Genomic DNA, 20,781 nt, shown 5'->3' with positions numbered 1-20,781 from the left:
ACTCAGGCGTTGCACAAGCAGTAGGAGAAGGAGCAAGAAAAAATTATGGAAACCATCGGACCAAGCCATAAGGTCCAACCATAAGCAAAAACTGAATTGAAGACCCCTCCTGCAACAGACCGAATGGGTGGGAGCGGTGTCCCCCAATGGAAAAGACGAGAAAAAGATTTTACAGGTGAGTTTCACAAAAATCTCCTTTTCTCGTGCTTTTTACCATTGGGGGACACAGACCATGGGACGTCCTAAAGCAGTCCATGGGGTGGGAAAAAAATCTCAGCACCGCCAGGAGGAACGTCCTGCGGCCAAAGACAGCATCAGTCGAGGCCACAGAATGTAACTGATAAAAACTTCGTAAAGGCACAATTGTGCCTTGCCCAGGAAGCTCCTACCGCCCTAGTGAAGTGAGCGGTAATCCGAGCTGAGGGAACCCTACCACGAGCGCGACAAGCCGTGGAAATAGCAGAGAGGATCCATCGCGCCACGATGACCCTGGAAGCCGCCAGACTCTTACGAGGTTCTCCGGGAACCACAAGAGGAAATCCGAACGACGGACGGAAGCGGCAGCCGTGAGATACACTTTCAAGGCCCGGACGACATCCAGGGTATGCAGAGTGAGTTCATTGGGGTTTGCCGGAGAAGGGCAAAAGGAGGACAGGACAAGCTCCTCATTAAGGTGGAAGGGAGAGATCACCTTGGGTAAACAGGAGGGAACCGGACAGAGCACAACCTCATCCTGGAGAAAAACCAGTAAAAGGCTCCTGGTAGGAAAGAGCGGCCAGCCCCGACACCCGCCTAATGGAAGATCTGGCCACAAGGAAGACCTCTCTCAGGGGCTTGAAGGGGGCCGCCTGCAGAGCGCACAGGACTAAATTGAGAACTCAGAGGCAAAAGGGGGAACATACGGGAGAACCGAATGTGCCACCCCCTGAAGAAGGTCTTCCCAGGACCCATAGGAGCAAGGGACTACTGAAAAAATACGGCCAGCGTAGAAACCAGACCTGTCAGGGAACCCAGCGTCAGTCCCATCATAAGCCCGGACTGAAGAAAAAAACAACACCCTCGGGATGGAAAAGCGAAGGGGAGTAAACCCCGAGCTCACACGAAAAATCAGGAAGGTCATCCAGGTACGATAATAAATCCGGGAGGAAGCAGGCTTCCTTGCACTGATTATGAATCTAATCACTGAATCCGAGAACCCCCTGTTCTTCAGGATGGCGGTTTCAACAGCCACGCCGTGAAATGAAGAGACCGTAAATTCTGGAGGAAGAGCGGGTCCTGAGACAGTAGGTCCTTTCTGTCGGGAAGAGGCCATGGGACATCCGCCATCATCCGAGCCACGCGCGGCGAGGCCACTTTGGGGCGATGAGAATGGTCGGAATCCCTTCCGCCGCGATCCTGCGCAGAACCTTTGGTAGCAGAGGAAGTGGAGGGAAGACAGAGGAGGCTGCAGTCCTTCAACGGAGACACAAGCGCGTCCACCCCGTGCGCCTTCGGATCCCGAGAGCGAGCCAGGAACACCGGAACCTTGTCGTTGAACCTGGACACCATCATGTCCACGTCCGGACGGCCCCACCGGAGACCGGCGTCTGCGAATACGACTGGATGCAGAGACCATTTGCCCGGATCCACATTGTTGCGGGTCAGGAAGACCGCCGCCCAGTTGTCAACCCGCGGGAGGCACACCGCGGACAACATCAGAACTTGAGACTCTGCCCACTGCAGGATCCTCCACATGTCCTGCATCACCGGCCAGCTGCGGGTCCCACCTTGGTGATTGATGTAAGCCACCGCCGTGGTATTGTCTGACTGAAACCGCACCGGTAGGGGTAAGGGTACGGAGAACGCCGCCCCAACCCAGGAGACTGGCACTGGTGGTGACATTCGTCCAAGAGATCAGGAGAAAAGACCCCCCCCCCCCCCCCCCCGCATCAGATTCGGAAGGGACAGCCACCCAGGAAGAGATGCCCGAAACCGCAGAGACAGGCGGACACGAGCGTCCGGACCCCGAGAGGTCATGTCTCCGAGGGAAGGATCTCTTGTTGCAGCGAAAACGGGTGTGAAGTTGGGCATATGGCACGGCCCCGAAGGAGGCTACCATGAGACCCAGGGCCCGCATGCATTCCCGGATGGTGAGACACAGGGATCGCGGCAGGTGCGACACCCCCCCTCTGAATTCAGACTGGAAGACACCCCTTGAATCAGGATGTCGTCCAGGAGGACGGCAGAGAAAGACGTCCGAATGCGCCACAGGCGACGGAGGGGAGAGACTGAGTCATCCATGGGGGGATGCTGCCGCTCACGCTACCTCTTAACTGCCAAGCGTCCTCTGTGGAAACCACTGAGAGGAGATGGAGTGGATGGCGCCACATTGGAGGCTGCCATAAGTTTTATGGACATGACTGCCATGGTGACTAAGGCCAAATCAGTGGCCGCTGTAGAAGTTTTTTTTTTTTTTTGATGCCCAAGCGGGTACCACAGGCCGCGCAGGGACATGGGCCAGAAAAGGGGGTGAAGAGCGAAACTGTCCAGGGGCAGAGCAGGAGACACACATACCAGCGACAAAAAGACAAAAAAACTACCAGCCGTGCAAGGGTTAATCACGTTCTACCCAGCAGCAACAGGAGAATCCACAGAGAATGCGCAGTGCCGCTGCGAGAGCTTCCAGCAGGGAGGAGGAGTCGGCAGAGCGGAGAACAGAGGCTCCGCCCCCAGGACGCGAAAAAAAGAATGCGCGCGCGCTTTATGTAAAAATGTGCCGCGGTGCCGAACGCAGCATAGCGGGGATTAAAGTGCCAGAAAATGCTCGGGGGGATCCAGAATGAAGAGGGGGGGCCCGTCACTTGCGACAACCCTGCGCCTTGTCTAGACGCAGAGGCACTTGTCCAGGAGATGTAAGGCAGGAGTGGCGCTGTTAATGACAAAATGCCGCCCCCCCCCCCCCCCCCCACCACGGTGCCGATGCGGCATAACGGGGGTTAAGTGCGGCAATATGCTCAGGTGCGGGAACATGCTCAGTAGACCCCTATTGAAAAGGGGGGTCCGTCGCTGGCGATTACCCTGCGCCTTTGTAAAGTAGGAGCGGCCATGCCGATGCTCGGGAGACCCGTATCTGAGCCTGGGATTCTACCCAGCTAGCAGATCCTGCAGCTAAAACGTTCCCAGAGGAGAATATATCGCTCCCAAAACCTGTAAAGTCAGCAGTCCCCTGGTATGGTGCCTCCAGTGCCCCAGGCCTTCACTCTGTAGTTCACCCAGGCGGTCCATAGATATCAGGCAAGTAGAAGGGGGGGGGGGGGAGAGAGCAGAGGTGGATGCAGCCATACTTATCTGCTCATGTAGTCTTCTCCCTCCGTTCAGGACCAGCAGGGCTCACCTCTTCAGACTTCTGACTCCAGGAGTTCAGTGCTCTGGATGGAGGGCAGCGGCAGGTGACCCAAGGGCTGGTGGGAAGCCGAGCCAACAGGTCGGGCCCGGATCCACTTGTCTTCCTGGGGGGAAATGGAGGCAGCCAGGCAGCGTCCCAAAGACGGCGGCGGGCACTCCATGAGGGACCAGGAAGGCGCCATGCCGACCTGCTTCCCCATCTAGAAAAAAACAACAACAAAAAGGAGTAGAGATAGTAGTGTCAACCTCCTTCACCAGACACTAAGCAAAGACTGAGTTCCTCCTGGTGGAGTCGGGGGGTATAGCCCGAGGAGGAGGAGCTCTTTCATTTGCATAGTGTCCCTCCTAATACCTCAAGCTATACCCATGGTCTGTGTCCCCCAATGGTAAAAAGCACGAGAAAAAAAACAATTTCCGCTAACTTATGCCAAAAAAATAAATTTCTATGAACTTGCCAGGCCCCTCATTGAATACCTTGGGGTGTCTTCTTTCCAAAGTGGGGTCACACGTTGGGTATTTATACTGCCTTGGCTTTTTAGGGGCCCTACAGCGTGAGAAGAAGTCTGGGATCCAAATGTCTAAAAATGCACTCCTAAAAAGGAATTTGGGCACCTTTGCGCATCTTGGCTGCAAAAAAGTGTCACACATGTGGTATCGCCGTACTCAGGACTAGTTGGGGAATGTGTTTTGGGGTGTCATTTTACATATACCCATGCTGGGTGAGAAAAATATCTTGGTCAAATGCCAACTTTGTATAAACAAATTGGAAAAGTTGTCTTTTGCCAAGATATTTCTCTCACCCAGCATGGGTATATGTAAAATGACACCCCAAAACACATTCCCCAACTTCTCCTGAGTACGGCGATACCAGATGTGTGACACTTTTTTGCAGCCTAGGTGGGCAAAGGGACCCACATTCCAAAGTGCACCTTTCGGATTTCACCGGTCATTTTTTACAGATTTTGATTGCAAACTACTTCTCACACATATGGGCCCCTAAATTGCCAGGGCAGTATAACTACGCCACAAGTGACCCCATTTTGGAAAGAAGACACCCCAAGGTGTTCCGTGAGGGGCATGGCGAGTTCCTAGAATTTTTTATTTTTTGTCGCAAGTTAGTGGAATATGAGACTTTGTAAGAAAAAAATAAAAATAAAAAATCATTTTCCGCTAACTTGTGACAAAAAATAAAAAGTTCTATGAACTCACTATGCCCATCAGCGAATACCTTAGGGTGTCTACTTTCCGAAATGGGGTCATTTGTGGGGGTTTTCTACTGTCTGGGCATTGTAGAACCTCAGGAAACATGACAGGTGCTCAAAAAGTCAGAGCTGCTTCAAAAAGCGGAAATTCACATTTTTGTACCATAGTTTGTAAACGCTATAACTTTTACCCAAACCATTTTTTTATTTTTTTTTTGGCCAAACATTATTTTTTTTTATCAATGACATGTAGAACAATAAATTTAGCGAAAAATTTATATATGGATGTCGTTTTTTTTTTTGCAAAATTTTACAGCTGAAAGTGAAAAATGTCATTTTTTGGCAAAAAAATCGTTACATTTTGATTAATAACAAAAAATGTAAAAATGTAAAAATGGGTGGTAAGTTGCATGACCGAGCGATAAACGGTGAAAGTAGTGTAGTGCAGAAGTGTAAAAAGTGGCCTGGTCATTAAGGGGGTTTCAGCTAGCGGGGTTGAAGTGGTTAAATACCTCACTCTTAGTATAATCTATTGGGAAAAAACTCACACCAAACTCATTACAGTCCTACCTGCGAGCCCAAGAGGTAGCCTCTTTCTTGTCCATTAGCATCATCTCATAGTAATTGGTGAGGTTTTGCTCTATAAAATGGAAAGTCCTTATGCTAGCTGTTTCAGATACAAGCTCTGGTCGAAACTGATGCACACGATTGAAGGCCATGAAAAAAGCCATTGACCAAAGGTAGTACGTTTCATCATGCTGCTGTGCCTTCTCACGAACCAAGTGATCCTTAAAATAAAAAAATAAACAAAATAGAGGTAAAGTGAAATCCAAAACCATGTATATGTCCTCAAAGAGACTGTCAAGCACATGCATGCTGCAATAGACAAACAATGCAACTTTGTGTCTTCAGAATCTCTGCTCTCACTGACAGAGGCAAATCTCTAAATTATGCATGTCTAAGCAAGTAAAGCTTATTCGTGTATATTATGCAACTTTCTAAGATACTGTATGTATAAATTCCTTAGTCCTCAAGACATCAGATTGAAGTAATTAAATTAGAGCCTTCATAAAATGCCCTAACCAGGCAGTGTCAACTGCAATTTACCTAACACTGTACACTCATTATAGGCTTCAATGGAGCCCTAATAATCAGACTCCCATCTATATCCCCTCCCACCTGTCCCATCAGGTCATTTCTATTTTATTTCTATATATTTCTGCTCCTTTAATATTTCTCTGACTACATTAATCACCTTCACAATGTACATGAGTCGATTATAACAGTTCTCCAAGAAGTCTATGCAGAACTCCTTCAGGAAGAGACGGACATTTAAAGCTGAACGACGGCGTGTCTCTGTATCTTTGGCTTGTTGCTTCCTCTTTGAGACTCTCCTTAAGTTCTTTCCAAGGTCATGGGTGTAATTCTGAAACTGTTATTCACAAAGTAAATATTTCAATACACATGAAAAATCATTCACATTAATTGGGAAAAGAACAGTACACAGTGTAGAGGGAAGTGCTGTGGGTGTGTGCGTGCATAATTTTATTATATATATACACACATACATATATATATATATATATATATATATATATATATACACACATACATACATACATACATACATACACACACATATACATATACACACACACACACACACACATACATAAACCGCAATACATCCAATGGTGAAAAAACTGGAATCCTTTATTCACCCATGCGACGTTTCGGATGGTGAAAAAACTGTGGAATCCTTTATTCACCCATGCAACGTTTCGGTTCGCTTGCTGGGACCATTCTGGGGCAATTGCTTGAGAATGGTCCCAGCAAGCGGACCGAAACGTTGCATGGGTGAATAAAGGATCCCACTGTTTTTTCACCATTGGATGTGCTGCGGTGTATTTATTTATCCTGGATTAAACACTTTGGTAAAGTGTAAATATCGCTGGCACTCAAACTACTTGTTACAAGGTGTGCTGCCCTGAATTCCCGTCACATATATATATATATTATATATATTTTCATGACTATGAAAATTGTAGAATTACACTGAAGGCATCAAAACTATGAATTAACAAATGTGGAATTATATACATAACAAAAAAGTGTGAAAGAACTGAAAATATGTCATATTCTAGGTTCTTCAAAGTAGCCACCTTTTGCTTTGATTACTGCTTTGCACACTCTTGGCATTCTCTTGATGAGCTAAGAGGTAGTCACCTGAAATGGTTTTCACTTCACAGGTGTGACCTGTCAGGTTTAATAAGTGGGATTTCTTGCCTTCTAAATGGGGTTGGGACCATCAGTTGAGTTGTAGAGAAGTCAGGTGGATACACAGCTGATAGTCCTACTGAATGAACTGTTAGAATTTGTATTATGGCAAGAAAAAAGCAGCTAAGTAAAGAAAAACAAGTGGCCATCATTACTTTAAGAAATGAAGGTCAGTCAGTCCGAAGAATTCGGAAAACTTTGAAAGTGTCCCCAAGTGCAGTCACAAAAACCATCAAGCGCTACAAAGAAACTGGCTCACATGCGGACCGCCCCAGGAAAGGAAGACCAAGAGTCACCTCTGCTGCGGAGGATAAGTTCATCCGAGTCACCAGCCTCAGAAATCGCAGGTTAACAGCAGCTCAGATTAGAGACCAGGTCAATGCCATACAGAGTTCTAGCAGCAGACACATCTCTAGAACAACTGTTAAGAGGAGACTGTGTGAATCAGGCCTTCATGGTAGAATATCTGCTAGGAAACCACTGCTAAGGACAGGCAACAAGCAGAAGAGACTTGTTTGAGCTAAAGAACACAAGGAATGGACATTAGACCAGTGGAAATCTGTGCTTTGGTCTGATGAGTCCAAATTTGAGATCTTTGGTTCCAACCACCGTGTCTTTGTGCGACGCAGAAAAGGTGAACGGATGGACTCTACATGCCTGGTTCCCACCATGAAGCATGGAAGAGGAGGTGTGATGGTGTGGCGGTGCTTTGCTGGTGACACTGTTGGGGATTTATTCAAAATTGAAGGCATACTGAACCAGCATGGCTACCACAGCATCTTGCAGCAGCATGCTATTCCATCCGCTTTGCGTTTAGTTGGACCATCATTTATTTTTCAACAGGACAATGACCCCAACACACACCTCCAGGCTGTGTAAGGGCTATTTGACCATGAAGGAGAGTGATGGGGTGCTGCGCCAGATGACCTGGCCTCCACAGTCACCGGACCTGAACCCAATCGAGATGGTTTGGGGTGAGCTGGACCGCAGAGTGAAGGCAAAAGGGCCAACAAGTGCTAAGCATCTCTGGGAACTCCTTCAAGACTGTTGGAAGACCATTTCAGGTGACTACCTCATGAAGCTCATCAGGAGAATGCCAAGAGTGTGCAAAGCAGTAATCAAAGCAAAAAGGTGGCTACTTTGAAGAACCTAGAATATGACTGTTTCACAAAATTTTTATTATATATATATATATATATATATATATATATACACACACACATATATATACATACACATATGGCTATATGTATATGGGTGTGTATAGTTTTTTGTGTGTATATATATCTTTTTTTTTCAGGTCCATAAATATTGGGACATGGACAATTGTAACTTTTTTGGCTCTATACACCACCACAATGGATTTGAAATGAAATGAACAAGATGTTCTTTAACTGCAGACTGTCTACTTTAGGCCGAATGCACACAGCCGAGAGCGGTCCGTGGTAACACGGCCTAGCATCCTGTTGAGAGCAGGAGCGCACTGCATCATTGGTTGCTATGACGCCGTGCGCTTCATGCTGCCGCTGGACTACAGTGCGCTCCTGCTCTCAACAGGATGCCAGGCCGTGTTACCACGGACCGCTCTCGGCCGCGGAACACGGCCTTAATTTGAGGGTATTTACATCCAAATCCGGCGAACGTGTAGAAATTACAACAGTTTGCATATGTGCCCCCTATTTGTTAAGGGACCAAAAGTAATGGGACAATTGGCTTTTCAGCTGTTCCATGGCCAGGTGTCTGTTATTCCCTCATTATCCCAATTACAATGAGCAGATAAAAGGTCCAGAGTTCATTTCAAGTGTGCTATTTGCATTTGGAATCTGTTGCTGTCAACTCTCAAGATGAGATCCAAAGAGTAGTCAGTTGTCAGTGAAACAAGCCATTGTTAAAGATGTGTGAATTTTATTCTATATCTTTTGCATATCTAGGACTGTAATGCGTTAACTTTTAATTTTCCAAGTGCCTTCCTCCCACACCTCTCTGTCTCAAGCTGGAGAAGGGAGAGGGCGGCAAAGAGCTGTGCTGTGAGAATAATATATAATTATTCACTGCCTATAGAGAAGCACCTCTTTGAAGTGTCACATATGACGTATGCAGTATTATTGTTAGATTGTCCGCCATTACAAAACGGCGAACACCTAGATGTTTACATTAGTTCACATTCCAAAGTGGTACTCACTGCGCAGATGTTGAAGTGTTATCTCTGTTTCTCTTATCACTTTTTCCTTTTTGACCAATGAAACAATGTTTTAGCCTCAGAGAGGACTGCCCTCTTCTGAAGATGTATATACGGCTTACCCCATGTAATAAAGTTAGAGATTGCTTTGACCAACTTCTGTGTCAGTGTCCAGTCTCTCAACCACGCGTGGATATTAACCCCCTGAGGGTACATTGATTTGGAACACCAGAGTGTATCTTAAATGCCCTAATTTAGGGCGGTTTCGTCACCATCATTGATAGCAAAAACATTAGGCGTGGCCAAAACAACTGTTTGGAACATTCTTAAAAAGATGGAACGCACTAGTGAGCTCAGCAACACCAAAAACAACTGTGGTAGATGACCGAAGACTCCTTTCCCTGGTGAAGAAAACACCATTCACAACAGTTGTCCAGATCAAGAACACTCTCCAGGAGGTAGGTGTATGTGTGTCAAAGTCAACAATCAAGAGAAGACTTCACCAGAGTGAATACAGAGGGTTCACCACAAGATGTAAACCATTGGTGAGCCTCAAAAACAGGAAGGCCAGATTAGAGTTTGCCAAACAACATCTAAAAAAGCCTTCACAGTTCTGGTACAACATCCTATGGACAGATGAGACCAAGATAAACTTGTACCAGAGTGATGGGAAGAGAAGAGTATGGAGAAGGAAATGAACTGCTCATGATCCTAAGCATACCACCTCATCAGTGAAGCATGGTGGTGGTACTGTCATGGTGTGGGCATGTATGGCTGCCAATTACACTGGTTCTCTTGTATTTAATGATGTGACTGCTGACAAAAGCAGCAGGATGAATTCTGAAGTGTTTCGGACCAAGTGATCCTTAAAATAAAAAAATAAACAAAATAGAGGTAAAGTGAAATCCAAAACCATGTATATGTCCTCAAAGAGACTGTCAAGCACATGCATGCTGCAATAGACAAACAATGCAACTTTGTGTCTTCAGAATCTCTGCTCTCACTGACAGAGGCAAATCTCTAAATTATGCATGTCTAAGCAAGTAAAGCTTATTCGTGTATATTATGCAACTTTCTAAGATACTGTATGTATAAATTCCTTAGTCCTCAAGACATCAGATTGAAGTAATTAAATTTGAGCCTTCATAAAATGCCCTAACCAGGCAGTGTCAACTGCAATTTACCTAACACTGTACACTCAATATTATCTGCTCATATTCAGCCAAATGCTTCAGAACTCATTGGATGCCGCTTCACAGTGCAGATGGACAATGAGCCAAAGCATACTGCAAAAGCAACCAAAGAGTTTAAGGGAAAGAAGTGGAATGTTATGCAATGGCCAAGTCAATCACCTGACCTGAATCCGATTGGGAATGCATTTCACATGCCCCAAGAACAAGCCGGAAATGAAGACAGTTGCAGTAGAGGCCTGGCAGAGCATCACCAGGGATGAACTCCAGCGTTTGGCGATGGCTATGCGTTCCAGACTTCAGGCTGTAATTGACTGCAAAGGTTTGCAACCAAGTATTAAAAAGAAAAAGTTTGATTTATGATTATTATTATTATGTCCCATTACTTTTGGTTCCTCAATAAGTGGGAGGCACATATGCAAACTGTTGTAATTCCTACACCGTTCACCTGATTTGGATGTAAATACCCTCAAATGAAAGCTGACAGTCTGCAGTTAAAGCACATTTTGTTTGTTTCATATCAAATCCATTGTGGTCATGTATAGAGCCAAAGATGTTAGAATTGTGTCGGTGTCCCAATATTTATGGACCTGGCATATTTCCCAGTAACTGGATGTACATAGGATGTATGGGTCCCCTGTATATGGGCCCAGCCCATATATGATATATATGTAATGTATTGTAAATATATATAAAAACACACACATATCTAAATGTAGCGAATACCCCCCCAATAGAGATCATCTGCCTTTTGATAACATCTCTGGCACTCCAAAGACAGCTCGGGAGCAAGCGCCGTCGGATTTAAATAGTCCGGCAGCGCTGCGCTGATCAGTTGAGCCAGCCAGCCCTATTGAAGAGTATCATCCCCAGGACGACGAGCATCCAAGTGAGGATCATCCTCTACAAAGAGCAGTAAAACCCTAGAGACGAGCATTACTGGCTGAGTATTAACCCCTGAAACACCAATAACACACTGTTTACCACTAACCCCTTGCAATCTCTGTTGACTACCTGCTTTTACCCCTTCACTGCCATTCCCACTGCCACCAATTTATCCTAGATCCCTGGCCTGCATTAACCCTTGCAGTGCCACCAACACCCTGGATTGCGTTTAACCCCTTGTTTTCCTCATAGGGACAATGTGTAGCCAGGTGGGTGGGAGCTGCTAATGGAAGGTGTGTATGCAAGTGTGATATTTAGATAGTTAGTGGGGTGGAATTGGGATTGTGTCATGTTAGCAAAGTTTAGTTGTATCGCAGTGTTGTTAATGTATTACAGTGTATGTGTATATATATCTATAGCAGTAATAATAGACTGTAGACTTTGTATTTGTTTTAATAAATATTTCGTTGTACAAAATACAGTTTATAGTCATTTGTAGTCGCGGCCGCAAGTCAACGCAGGTAGTTCAGGAAGGATGTATAGCAACAGGTAGTTAGTATATATAGTAAAAAAAAAATAGATGGAGTCCTCAATAGACTACTCACGCCTATTTACAATTATTAATATTAACCCAAAATAATTTGTAATAAATATTTCCTTTAACATGGTGACCTTCTTTTCAACTCTTTAGCGGCAGATCTGCTAATTTACGACCTACTCTTCCGAATTCCAAGATGGCTGGAGCGCTTTTCAGACTTTATGATGTGCACTGGTAGCCCAAGACATTTCCTACTCGTCTAGCCCTGGTCTGTTCAAATTGATAGTACTGGACAATATAAAAAGGCAGCAGGAAGTGTCTTGAGCTACCAAATTCACAGTAGGAATCGTGTAATCTGAGAAGTGGCGCGACCATCTTGAATAGCAGAAAAGGAGCGCAGGAACTGGCGGACCTGCAGCTAAAAGAACGGAAAGGAGGTAATGAGGTAAGACTTCTGTTTGTTACCAGTTAGGCTACTTTCACACTAGCATTCGGGGCTCCGTTTGTGAGTTCCATTTGAAGGCTCTCACAAGCAGCCCCAAACGCATCCGTACTGCCCCAATGCATTCTGAGTGGATGCGGATCCACTCAGAATGCATCAGTCTGGCACAGTTTGGCCTCCGCTCCGCTCAGCAGTCTTGCAGCGTTCGGGTGTCCGCCTGGCCGTGCGGAGGCAAACGCATCCGTCCAGACTTACACTGTAAGTCAATGGGGACGGATCCGTTTGAATTTGACACAATATGGCTCAATTTCAAACGGATCCGTCCCCTATTGACTTTCAATGTAAAGTCTGGACGGATCCGTCTGACTAACTTTCACACTTAGAATTTTTTCTGAAATATAATGCAGACAGATCCGTTCTGAACGGATCCCATCGTCTGCATCATAGGAGCGGATCAGTCTGTGCAGACACCAGACGGATTCGCTCCGAACGCAAGTGTGAAAGTAGTCTTAATGTGATTTTTTTTCCCTCCAACTGGAGGTTTTCATTAAATAAAAGAACTAATTGCTTCATTGGAGGGAAGAAATAAATAGATAAATAAATAAATATTTTGTATAACTGTATGAAAACAAATGAAGTATCCTTCAGCTCAGGTAGGGCCCACTTAACCCCTTAAGGACGCAGGGCGTACCGGTACGCCCTATTTCCCCGAGTCCTTAAAAGAGGTTATCCCATCTTAGACAATGGGGGTATATCGCAAGGATATGCCCCCATTGTCTTATAGGTGCGGGTTCCACCTCTGGGACCCGCACCTACAACGAGAACGGAGCCGGGGAGAGTCTTGGCTGGAGGACCCCGGGTTTCCCAGGGTCCGTCCACCACCAGGCACAGCTCCCCGCCTCTCCCATTGAAGTGAATGGGAGCGCACCGCGCATGCGCGGCCAACGCTCCCATTCATTTCTATGGGGCCAACGGAAATAGCTGAGCGCTGGCTCGGCTATTTCCGGCGGCTCCATAGAAATGAACGGAGGGCGGCTGCGCATGCGCAGTGCGCCATCCTCCACTTTCTCTGCTCCGTTCTCCTTGTAGGTGCAGGTCCCAGCGGTGGGACCTGCACCTATCAGACATTGGGGGCATATCCTAGCGATATGCCCCCATTGTCTAAGATAGAATAACCCCTTTAAGGACTCAGGGTGTACCGGTACGTCCTAACTTTAAATCGGGATTCCGGCGCCGCGGGGGTTAATCAGAACGGGATTTGACACCCCCGTATCGGCGATCGCAGAAAACCGGAGGTCAATTCAAACCTGCGGTTTTCTGCGTTTCCGGTCCGTTCGGGTCTCCTGTGACCCGATGGACCGGAAAAAGACTGCGATCGGTGGCGCGATTATACACCACCAATCGCAGTACGAAGATTTGGAGAGGTGGTGCTGGCCCTGGTGCTGAACACCGCTGTCCAGGGTGCCGATTGGTGCAGGGGAGAGAGGCGCGAGATTCAAACTTCCTGCGCTCCTCTCTCCCCTCCTCTTCCTGTCCAGCACCCTCACCGTGCAGCACTGTCCAGCACCAGCTCCTGCGTCCCCCTAAAATCGGCATCCATCAAAAAAAAAAAACACAACACTTATCTAAAACATTCTGTGTTCCATCTCTCAGACCCCAGGCCTCCACTTTGAGCCTGAGATTCCGGATTTTGCTGGCAATCCTGGAATCCAGATTCCCACAGTGGGGTTTACTGAAATTTACTTTCCTTTTTTTTTTTTTTTTTTTTTTTTCCTCTTTCAGTAACCCACTGGTGAATCTGATGGTGAAGCAGACGAATCTGTACACCCAACAGTTCGTCGCTCAAAACCCAGGCTCATTTTTGGCTAGACCCGGTGGATGGACGCCGGTCAGCGCAGCCGAGATGAGGACATTTTGGGGCCTTGTGCTGCATATGGGTCTAGTCCAAAAACCCAGTGTCAGGCAATACTGGAGTGGGGACGTCCTCTACCAGACCCCACTGTACAGTATGGTCATGACACGTCCCCGGTTTGAGGCCATCCTGAAATGTCTGCATTCCTTTCTCCCCCCGAGGTGATCCTGCCTATGACAGTCTGTATAAGATACGGCCGGTCATCGATCACTTTGGGGCCAAATTCATGGAGGCCTACGTACCTGGAAGGGAGGTCGCGGTTGATGAGTCTCTCGTTGCGTTCAAGGGGAGACTCAGTTTCCGCCAATATATTCCCACAAAGCGGGCAAGGTATGGCGTGAAGCTATACAAAAATTGTCAGAGTACCTCAGGGTACACTTACAAATTTCATGTGTACGAGGGGCGAGATTCCCGTATTCAACCCCCAGAATGTCCCCCCCACTCTGGGTGTTAGCGGGAAACTCGTGTGGGACCTTATGTACCCACTGCTGGATAACGGTTACCACTTGTATGTGGATAACTTTTATACCAGTTTCCCCTTGTTCAGGTCCCTTGCCGCCAGATCCACGTTCGCTTGTGGGACAGTGTGGAAAAATCAACGTGGCCTCCCTGCCTACCCCCTCCAGGTACCTATCCCCAGGGGTGAGACCCGTGCCCTTACCAGTGGAAAACTGTTGCTGGTCAGGTATAAGGACAAGAGGGATGTGTCCTTATGCTGTTCACAATCCACGGTAACAGAACCACCCCTGTCTCTGTGCGAGGTACCGCGGCAACGGTCCTCAAGCCCGATTGTATCGTCGACTACAATCGGTATATGGGAGGAGTTGATCTCTCTGATCAAGTCCTCAAGCCATATAACGCCATGCGCAAAACCCGGGTATGGTACAAAAAAGTTGCGGTCTACTTGGTACAGGTTGCCATGTACAACTCTTTTGTACTATCCCGAAGCGCTGGCAGCACAGGGACATTCCTCCAAATTCTATGAGGCAGTCCTCAAAGCCTTGATCTTTTCGGACCGGGAAATAGCAGGCCGGAGTACCTCGGGAACTGGAGGCGCCCGGATCGTCCCTGGCTAACACTTTCCAGGTGTGGTCCCCCATACTGGAAAGAAGGGACGAACCCCCAAAAAGTGCAGTGTGTCCACTCAGTGCGACACGTGCCCCGATCATCCGGGCCTCTGCGTTATCGATTTCTCCAGGGAGTATCACACTTCCATGGAGTACTAAATTTTTATAATCCCCAACAGTCCACTAGAGAACATAAAAAAAACTATGGCTCTCAGACTTTGGAGACACGGAAACAATTTTTCTCGTGCATGGCATTGGGGGACACAGCACCATGGGGTATATGTCCAACTACCACTAGGAGGCACTAGACACAAAAAGTGTTGGCTCCTCCCAGGTGGGCTATACCCTCTCCACAGGCACGAGGCTATTCAGTTTTAGTCTAGTGTCCGTAGGAGGCAGACCTGTCCTGCTTTTTTGCAGGTTCTGCTGTTTATTTTTATTCTTTTTTTCTCTCTTCCGCAGGTCGGTTTTTTTCCACCGTTATACCTGCTGCAGGCTGGGGCTCCATCGTGTTCCACTTTAGTTGCCCCCCCTGCGGGCGCGTACTTCGGTACCATCGCCGGTCACCCAGTCCCCACGGACTGCATCCGCAGTGGCTTGCCGGCATTCCCACGGTTCCCGTGTTGAGTCTGCCGAAGGGGTGACCGTGCTGCGCCCGAAGACATCGGATGGTGAGTATATCGGATGGTGAGTATACTCCCCTGTCCCTGTGTCCCTGCCCCAGGGTTAGGTTCCCTTCTGTGGCCAGGGGGATGGGATCCACCTTAGCTGGGGGTCCTGGGGAGCCTCTTCGTTCCTCCTAGCCAACCCCCTCCCCCTCCTGGGGGGGTTATATTCATTTTTTTCCTCCCTTCTTTTCCCCCTCGGTTGGTCTTTTCTCTCCTCCCTGGCCACAGTCTCTCCCTGGCTTCCCCGCTACTTTAGTCCCCGGCTTCTGCCGGGACTAGGCCTCATCTTCTATGGCCTGTCCCCGGCTCCCAGGTGCTCTGTTTGCCCTGATCTGCCTATCCCCAGGTGTCGCTTCTCCCCCCCTACCCTACTCACCTATTTTTATGGTTCGGTGGGCCCTCTGTCGGCCGCGGTTCGCCCCGCCCCCCTTGCTCCATTCCCGGCCACCTCATAAATCGAGGCCCCGGCTTTTGGGCCTGCTAGGCCGCAATCTTCCCGGCCCCTCCCCCTTGCTTCCCGGGCTTTTCTGAGCCCCGCCCGGCCCTCGGGAGGAGCTATCTCCTCACCCTTTCCTGGGCTAACATGTTTTTTCTGTTGGAGGGGGTGGTTAACCCCTCGATTGCTTCATGTCCCCTGCAGCCCTACTGACCACCTCTTTTTTGGGGAACAGCTGCTGCTGCACCTCTTTGGGGGAACACTGCGTCCGGGTCAGGATAGACAGCCTCTGCTGGCTGCTTTTTGAGCATCTCTTCTCCCAACAGCTCCTCGGTCGCCACGTGTTTTCACGTGCGTCCGCTGTCTACAATGGCTGCCATGTGGTCATCCTGTCCCTGCTGGTGTGCAGTACCTCTTCCCAGATCCCATTGTTTTCCCTGAACAATCTTTTTGTGTAGGTTCCCCATGAATGGGTCCCTCCGTGTCAATGCCATGGGAACCTTGGCCGACTCTCCCTGGCAGTGTCGCTGGAACGCTACCAACCCAAATTGCGGCCACCTCTGCCCTCCCAGGGTCCTCCCTGCAGATGGGGCATGCTCAGTTAGGGGTACCTGCACCCGGGTTCGGCGAGGGGTAGCTCACAGTACACCCTCGGGTGGTCTCAACGGGGTCCCACCCCTCCTCGGCATCCTCGGATCCCCCCCAGGACAGGCCTGAGGCTGGTGACGAATCCTTCCTGTCACCCCATCCGTTGCCTCTGGGGACACCTCTGCACCGATTCCCTCGGAACAGAGCATCAGGCGGTCTTCCTCCATATAGAAGCCCTCTGGGAGGTCAAGACTACGTGCACGGAGGAACCTCTCCTACCTAAACAGGGTTGGTATCCCCTCTAGTGGATTTTCGGATGGTGCTCCCCTGACCGCACAGGTATTCAACCGCACAGGTAAGGCAGCCGTCCCCGTGTTTAGCATACTGAGTCACCTACCCGGTGTCTGATACGTACGCCTTCTCCTTAACAGGGGGGTTCCTGCACCACTGCCATAGGCTGTCCCTGACAAGCCTTCCTGGTTCCCCTATACCAGGGGTTATCCTCTACACATTTGAGAGTGTTTCCGTGGGGTTCCCATCCTGGTGTTGGTGTTCGCCACTCTACCTCATTACAGGGAGTTCCTGTTCTGGGCAAGCGGTTAGCTCGGCTATCGCCTCCTGTAGGTTGGTGAGTTCAGAGCAATTGTACAGCCGCCTTGCCCCTTTTCTTAGGTAGTGTACCTACAGGAGCCATTACTCCTGGCTGGCTCTATGGTGTTCCATACAGCACTATTTCTCCCTTCCGGGTGAGATATACAGGTCGCTTCAATTGCCGTTGCAATTGCACCTGTCTGTTCCCAGCCACTTTGCTCCTGTCATAGGTGGAGTACCTACACCATCTCCTGATGCTGTAGCCGATTCCCCTGGCTTGGCGCTATGGTGTTCCATGCGACACTATTTCTCCCTTCCTGGCGAGATATACAGGCTGCCTTTAATTGCCGCTGCAATTGCGCCTGTCTGTTCCCAGCCAATTTGCTTCCTTCACAGGTAGAGTACCTACGCCATCACCGGTGCTGTAGCCGATACCTCTGGCGGGCTCTGTTGTGTTCCATGCGGCAACATTTCTCCCTACGGGCGGAATATAGAGGCCACTTTCAATTGCCGTAGAATTGCCCCTGTCCGGTTCAGTTACCTGTCTGTTCCCTGCCGCCTTGATCCCTTAACAGGTGGAGTACCTGAGCCATCTCCGGATGCGGTAGCCGTTCCTCCTGTCCGGCTTTATGGTGTTCCATGTGGCATTTTCTCTCCTTACAGGACGAGATATTGAGGCCTCCTCCTATTGCCGTGGCCATTGCACCTACCTCATCATAGTGTGCACCAAACGGCCATCTTACTCCCTTCATGGGTAGAGTCCCTGAACCGTCTCCGATGCTGCAGCCGTTCAACCTGTCTGGCTTCTAGGGTGTGCTATGCGGCCCTGTTTCTGTTGCCATTGCACCTACCTGATTGTGGTGTGCACCTGTCTTGTTCTTTGTGGTACCGTGCGGCCCTACTGGGTTCCATTGTTAACGCGGTTGCTGTTGCACCTCTCTGGGTCTAGGGTGCACCATGCGGCCACATTGCTTCGATCTTAAATGTAGTTCCTCTAACACAGCCATATTTCTACTTTACAGGTTGTGTACCTGTACCCTCCGTATGCTGTCTCATTCCCAGATGCTGTGGCTATGTTTCCACTCTCCTTAGTTGGCAACATGCAGCCACTTTGCCCATATTTTAGGCGTGTGTTTGTAGTACCCCAAGCGCTGGGCCCTGTGGTGCGGTCTGTAGCTCAGACAGTTTCTGTATCACTGGGTGTTTTCTGCCCACGGGTTCTAATCTGTGCTGCGGATGTTGGTTCCATCCATTTGGTTCTTCCATACATCTGCCACTCCTTTACTGTCGCGCTCATTGGTCTCCTTCTACCTCTCAAGGCACTGTCTGCACCAGGCCCCCTTCGTTCAGCGTGTGCATGGTTTCCATGTCTGGCAGGTGTGGGCCAGCCCAACCCCCACCTTGTCGGTCTACTGCTACTTCTGGTAGCTCCAGTATATGACTGATCTGTCTGATCCGGCGGGTGGTCCTCATTCAACCACGCTCCCTACTCCGTGGCCAGGTGGTTGTTGGCCTTCGTGCTGTAGTTGCTCTTGCCTTCTCTTTACGGTACTACGGTATGCTGTGCTCCGCGTTACCCCATGTTATAGGGGAGTACTCGCGTTGTTTCCTAATTGCTGAGCGGCCCATTCCTGGTGAAGTACAAGGATCTCCACTGGATCTTCTACCTTGTTTGGACACGTAGCTGGTGGCATCGGCCGCGGCTGCGGTTTTCTGTCATCGCTGGATGTCCGCCACACGGAATCCTTCTGGGTCCACGGCTTTTATCATTGCTGGACGTCCTCCCTGATGGGTCAAGGACAGGACCTCTGAGCGCCACACACACCTGTCTGAATTTTCAGCTGCTTGCTCTGGTATCGGACAGGGCCCCGTAGTTCCTTTTGGGTCCAGGTGTTTTCGGTATTCCCTTGTATTTTCTGCTTAGTTGTGCTACATGGCGGAGGGGCAGTCCTCTTGGACCTTGCCGTCGTCTGCACCTGTCTGGTGCTTTCTCCCCCCTGGAAGTTTTCTGTATGCCGGTCGCAGCTGGTTTCTACATTTCTATGTAGGCTACCCCGGTTTTTTCATGGCGACTTCTGCATTCCTTATGCATATGGATGTCTGTCGTTTTGTGGTACATCCCGAGCTGCTGTACTTGCCCTCTCTGGGACAATGTTTAAGGTTTGCTGGTCAATATTCTTGGTACGGCTAGTTGTCCATGGCCTATGCCCCTTCCCCTATGGTGGTTTCTTTTCGCCTTTCCTGGATATTCTGGCTTGCGTTGTCTTCTGGTGGTTCAGCTTCTGGTTCCTTGTGAGCCCATACTGGGTACTCCTTTCTGGAGTCCCTGTCCCTGTTCATTTGAGGTCCTCTTGGGATTTGTGTCTCTTTTTCCAGCCTCCCACGTCAAGTACCTGGTATTGAGTGGTTTAGTGCTGCGGTTTGCAGTTCCACCGTATGGTCTCCTTCGGGAGGGACCTCCTCCTGTTGTAGGACCTTTCCTCTTTAGGTTTTTTGGAGTGCTCTCCTTCTACTCCCATGTCTCTCAGTCCAGTGTGTCCTGCCGAGGTTGCCTGGCCTGTATCTGGCTTCTTTTTTCCATGCTACTTCACATGCCCAGTGTTTCCTCTGGTCTTACGCTTCACGGTGATATCTTGTTTTCGGAGGCTTGCGCCTCGTCTCCTGTTTTTGGGGACGCAGGAGCTATCGTTCTTTTCCTGGTTTTTTACCTACAACCCCCTCCTTCTCCAGGGTTGGCGGTTTCCTCTAGCAGCCTTGGGTTTTCACCTTTACATGGGGCGCTTAGCTTCTTTCCTGGCCTTGCGGTGAGGGGAGTCCCCTCCCTTCACATGTGAGCCTTGCTATGGCTCCCCCACTCGTTTGGTTTTCAGTGCTTCCCTGTTTCTTTTCTCCCCTGGCCTTTCAGGGGATGGCCACAGTTTTTTTTTGGGTCTGGAACAATGTAGAGCGTTGGGTAGTTTCACCACGCGGTGCTGTCCTAATTTTTTCTCCAGCCCTTGGCTGCGCTCTGTTTCCTTTTGCCACCTTCTTGCATTTGGGATTTTCTTCCAGTCATTTGTCCTGGGGTGCTGGCAGTCTTCCCTGCTTCTTCTGAGGTTTCTTCCTTGTTATGGAACCTCTTGCCCATCTCGTGTTTTTTCCCGTTGGGTCACATGGTTCTCCTGCACCTGTATGCCCAACCGGTGGCGCGTCTCTTCTTTTCCCTCCCTCAGGGACTGCTTTGGGACGTCCCATGGTGCTGTGTCCCCCAATGCCATGCACGAGAAAATTTGATTTTTTGTACTCACCGTAAAATCCTTTTCTCGTAGTAGGCATTGGGGGACACAGATCCCCTCCCTATGTTTTTTCTTCCGCTTCTCCGGGCTGGTCTCTTGATCTTTCCCGGTACGGGAGTTGTTGGTTCCTTGCTTTTCTTCTCTCTC

The 20,781-nt window shown here is 48.9% G+C and overlaps 1 protein-coding gene across 2 annotated transcripts in view; it reads right to left on the bottom strand.

The window, feature by feature from the left end:
• TIMELESS (timeless circadian regulator) overlaps positions 1-20,781 on the bottom strand; it is a 174,670-nt gene that overhangs the window by 106,951 nt on the left and 46,938 nt on the right. For both annotated transcript variants that reach the window (XM_044287534.1, XM_044287535.1), the window contains 2 exons: positions 5,842-6,018; positions 5,157-5,374 (listed from right to left, as the gene is read on the bottom strand). In XM_044287534.1, coding sequence (XP_044143469.1) covers positions 5,157-5,374; positions 5,842-6,018 — 395 coding nt within the window. The remainder of the gene's footprint in view (positions 1-5,156; positions 5,375-5,841; positions 6,019-20,781) is intronic.

The sequence above is a fragment of the Bufo gargarizans genome, chromosome 3 (assembly GCF_014858855.1).
Source record: "Bufo gargarizans isolate SCDJY-AF-19 chromosome 3, ASM1485885v1, whole genome shotgun sequence".
Classification (NCBI taxonomy): domain Eukaryota; kingdom Metazoa; phylum Chordata; class Amphibia; order Anura; family Bufonidae; genus Bufo; species Bufo gargarizans.
The sequence above is the reverse complement of the archived record's forward strand: the minus strand, read 5'-3'. Positions and strand labels throughout refer to the sequence as shown.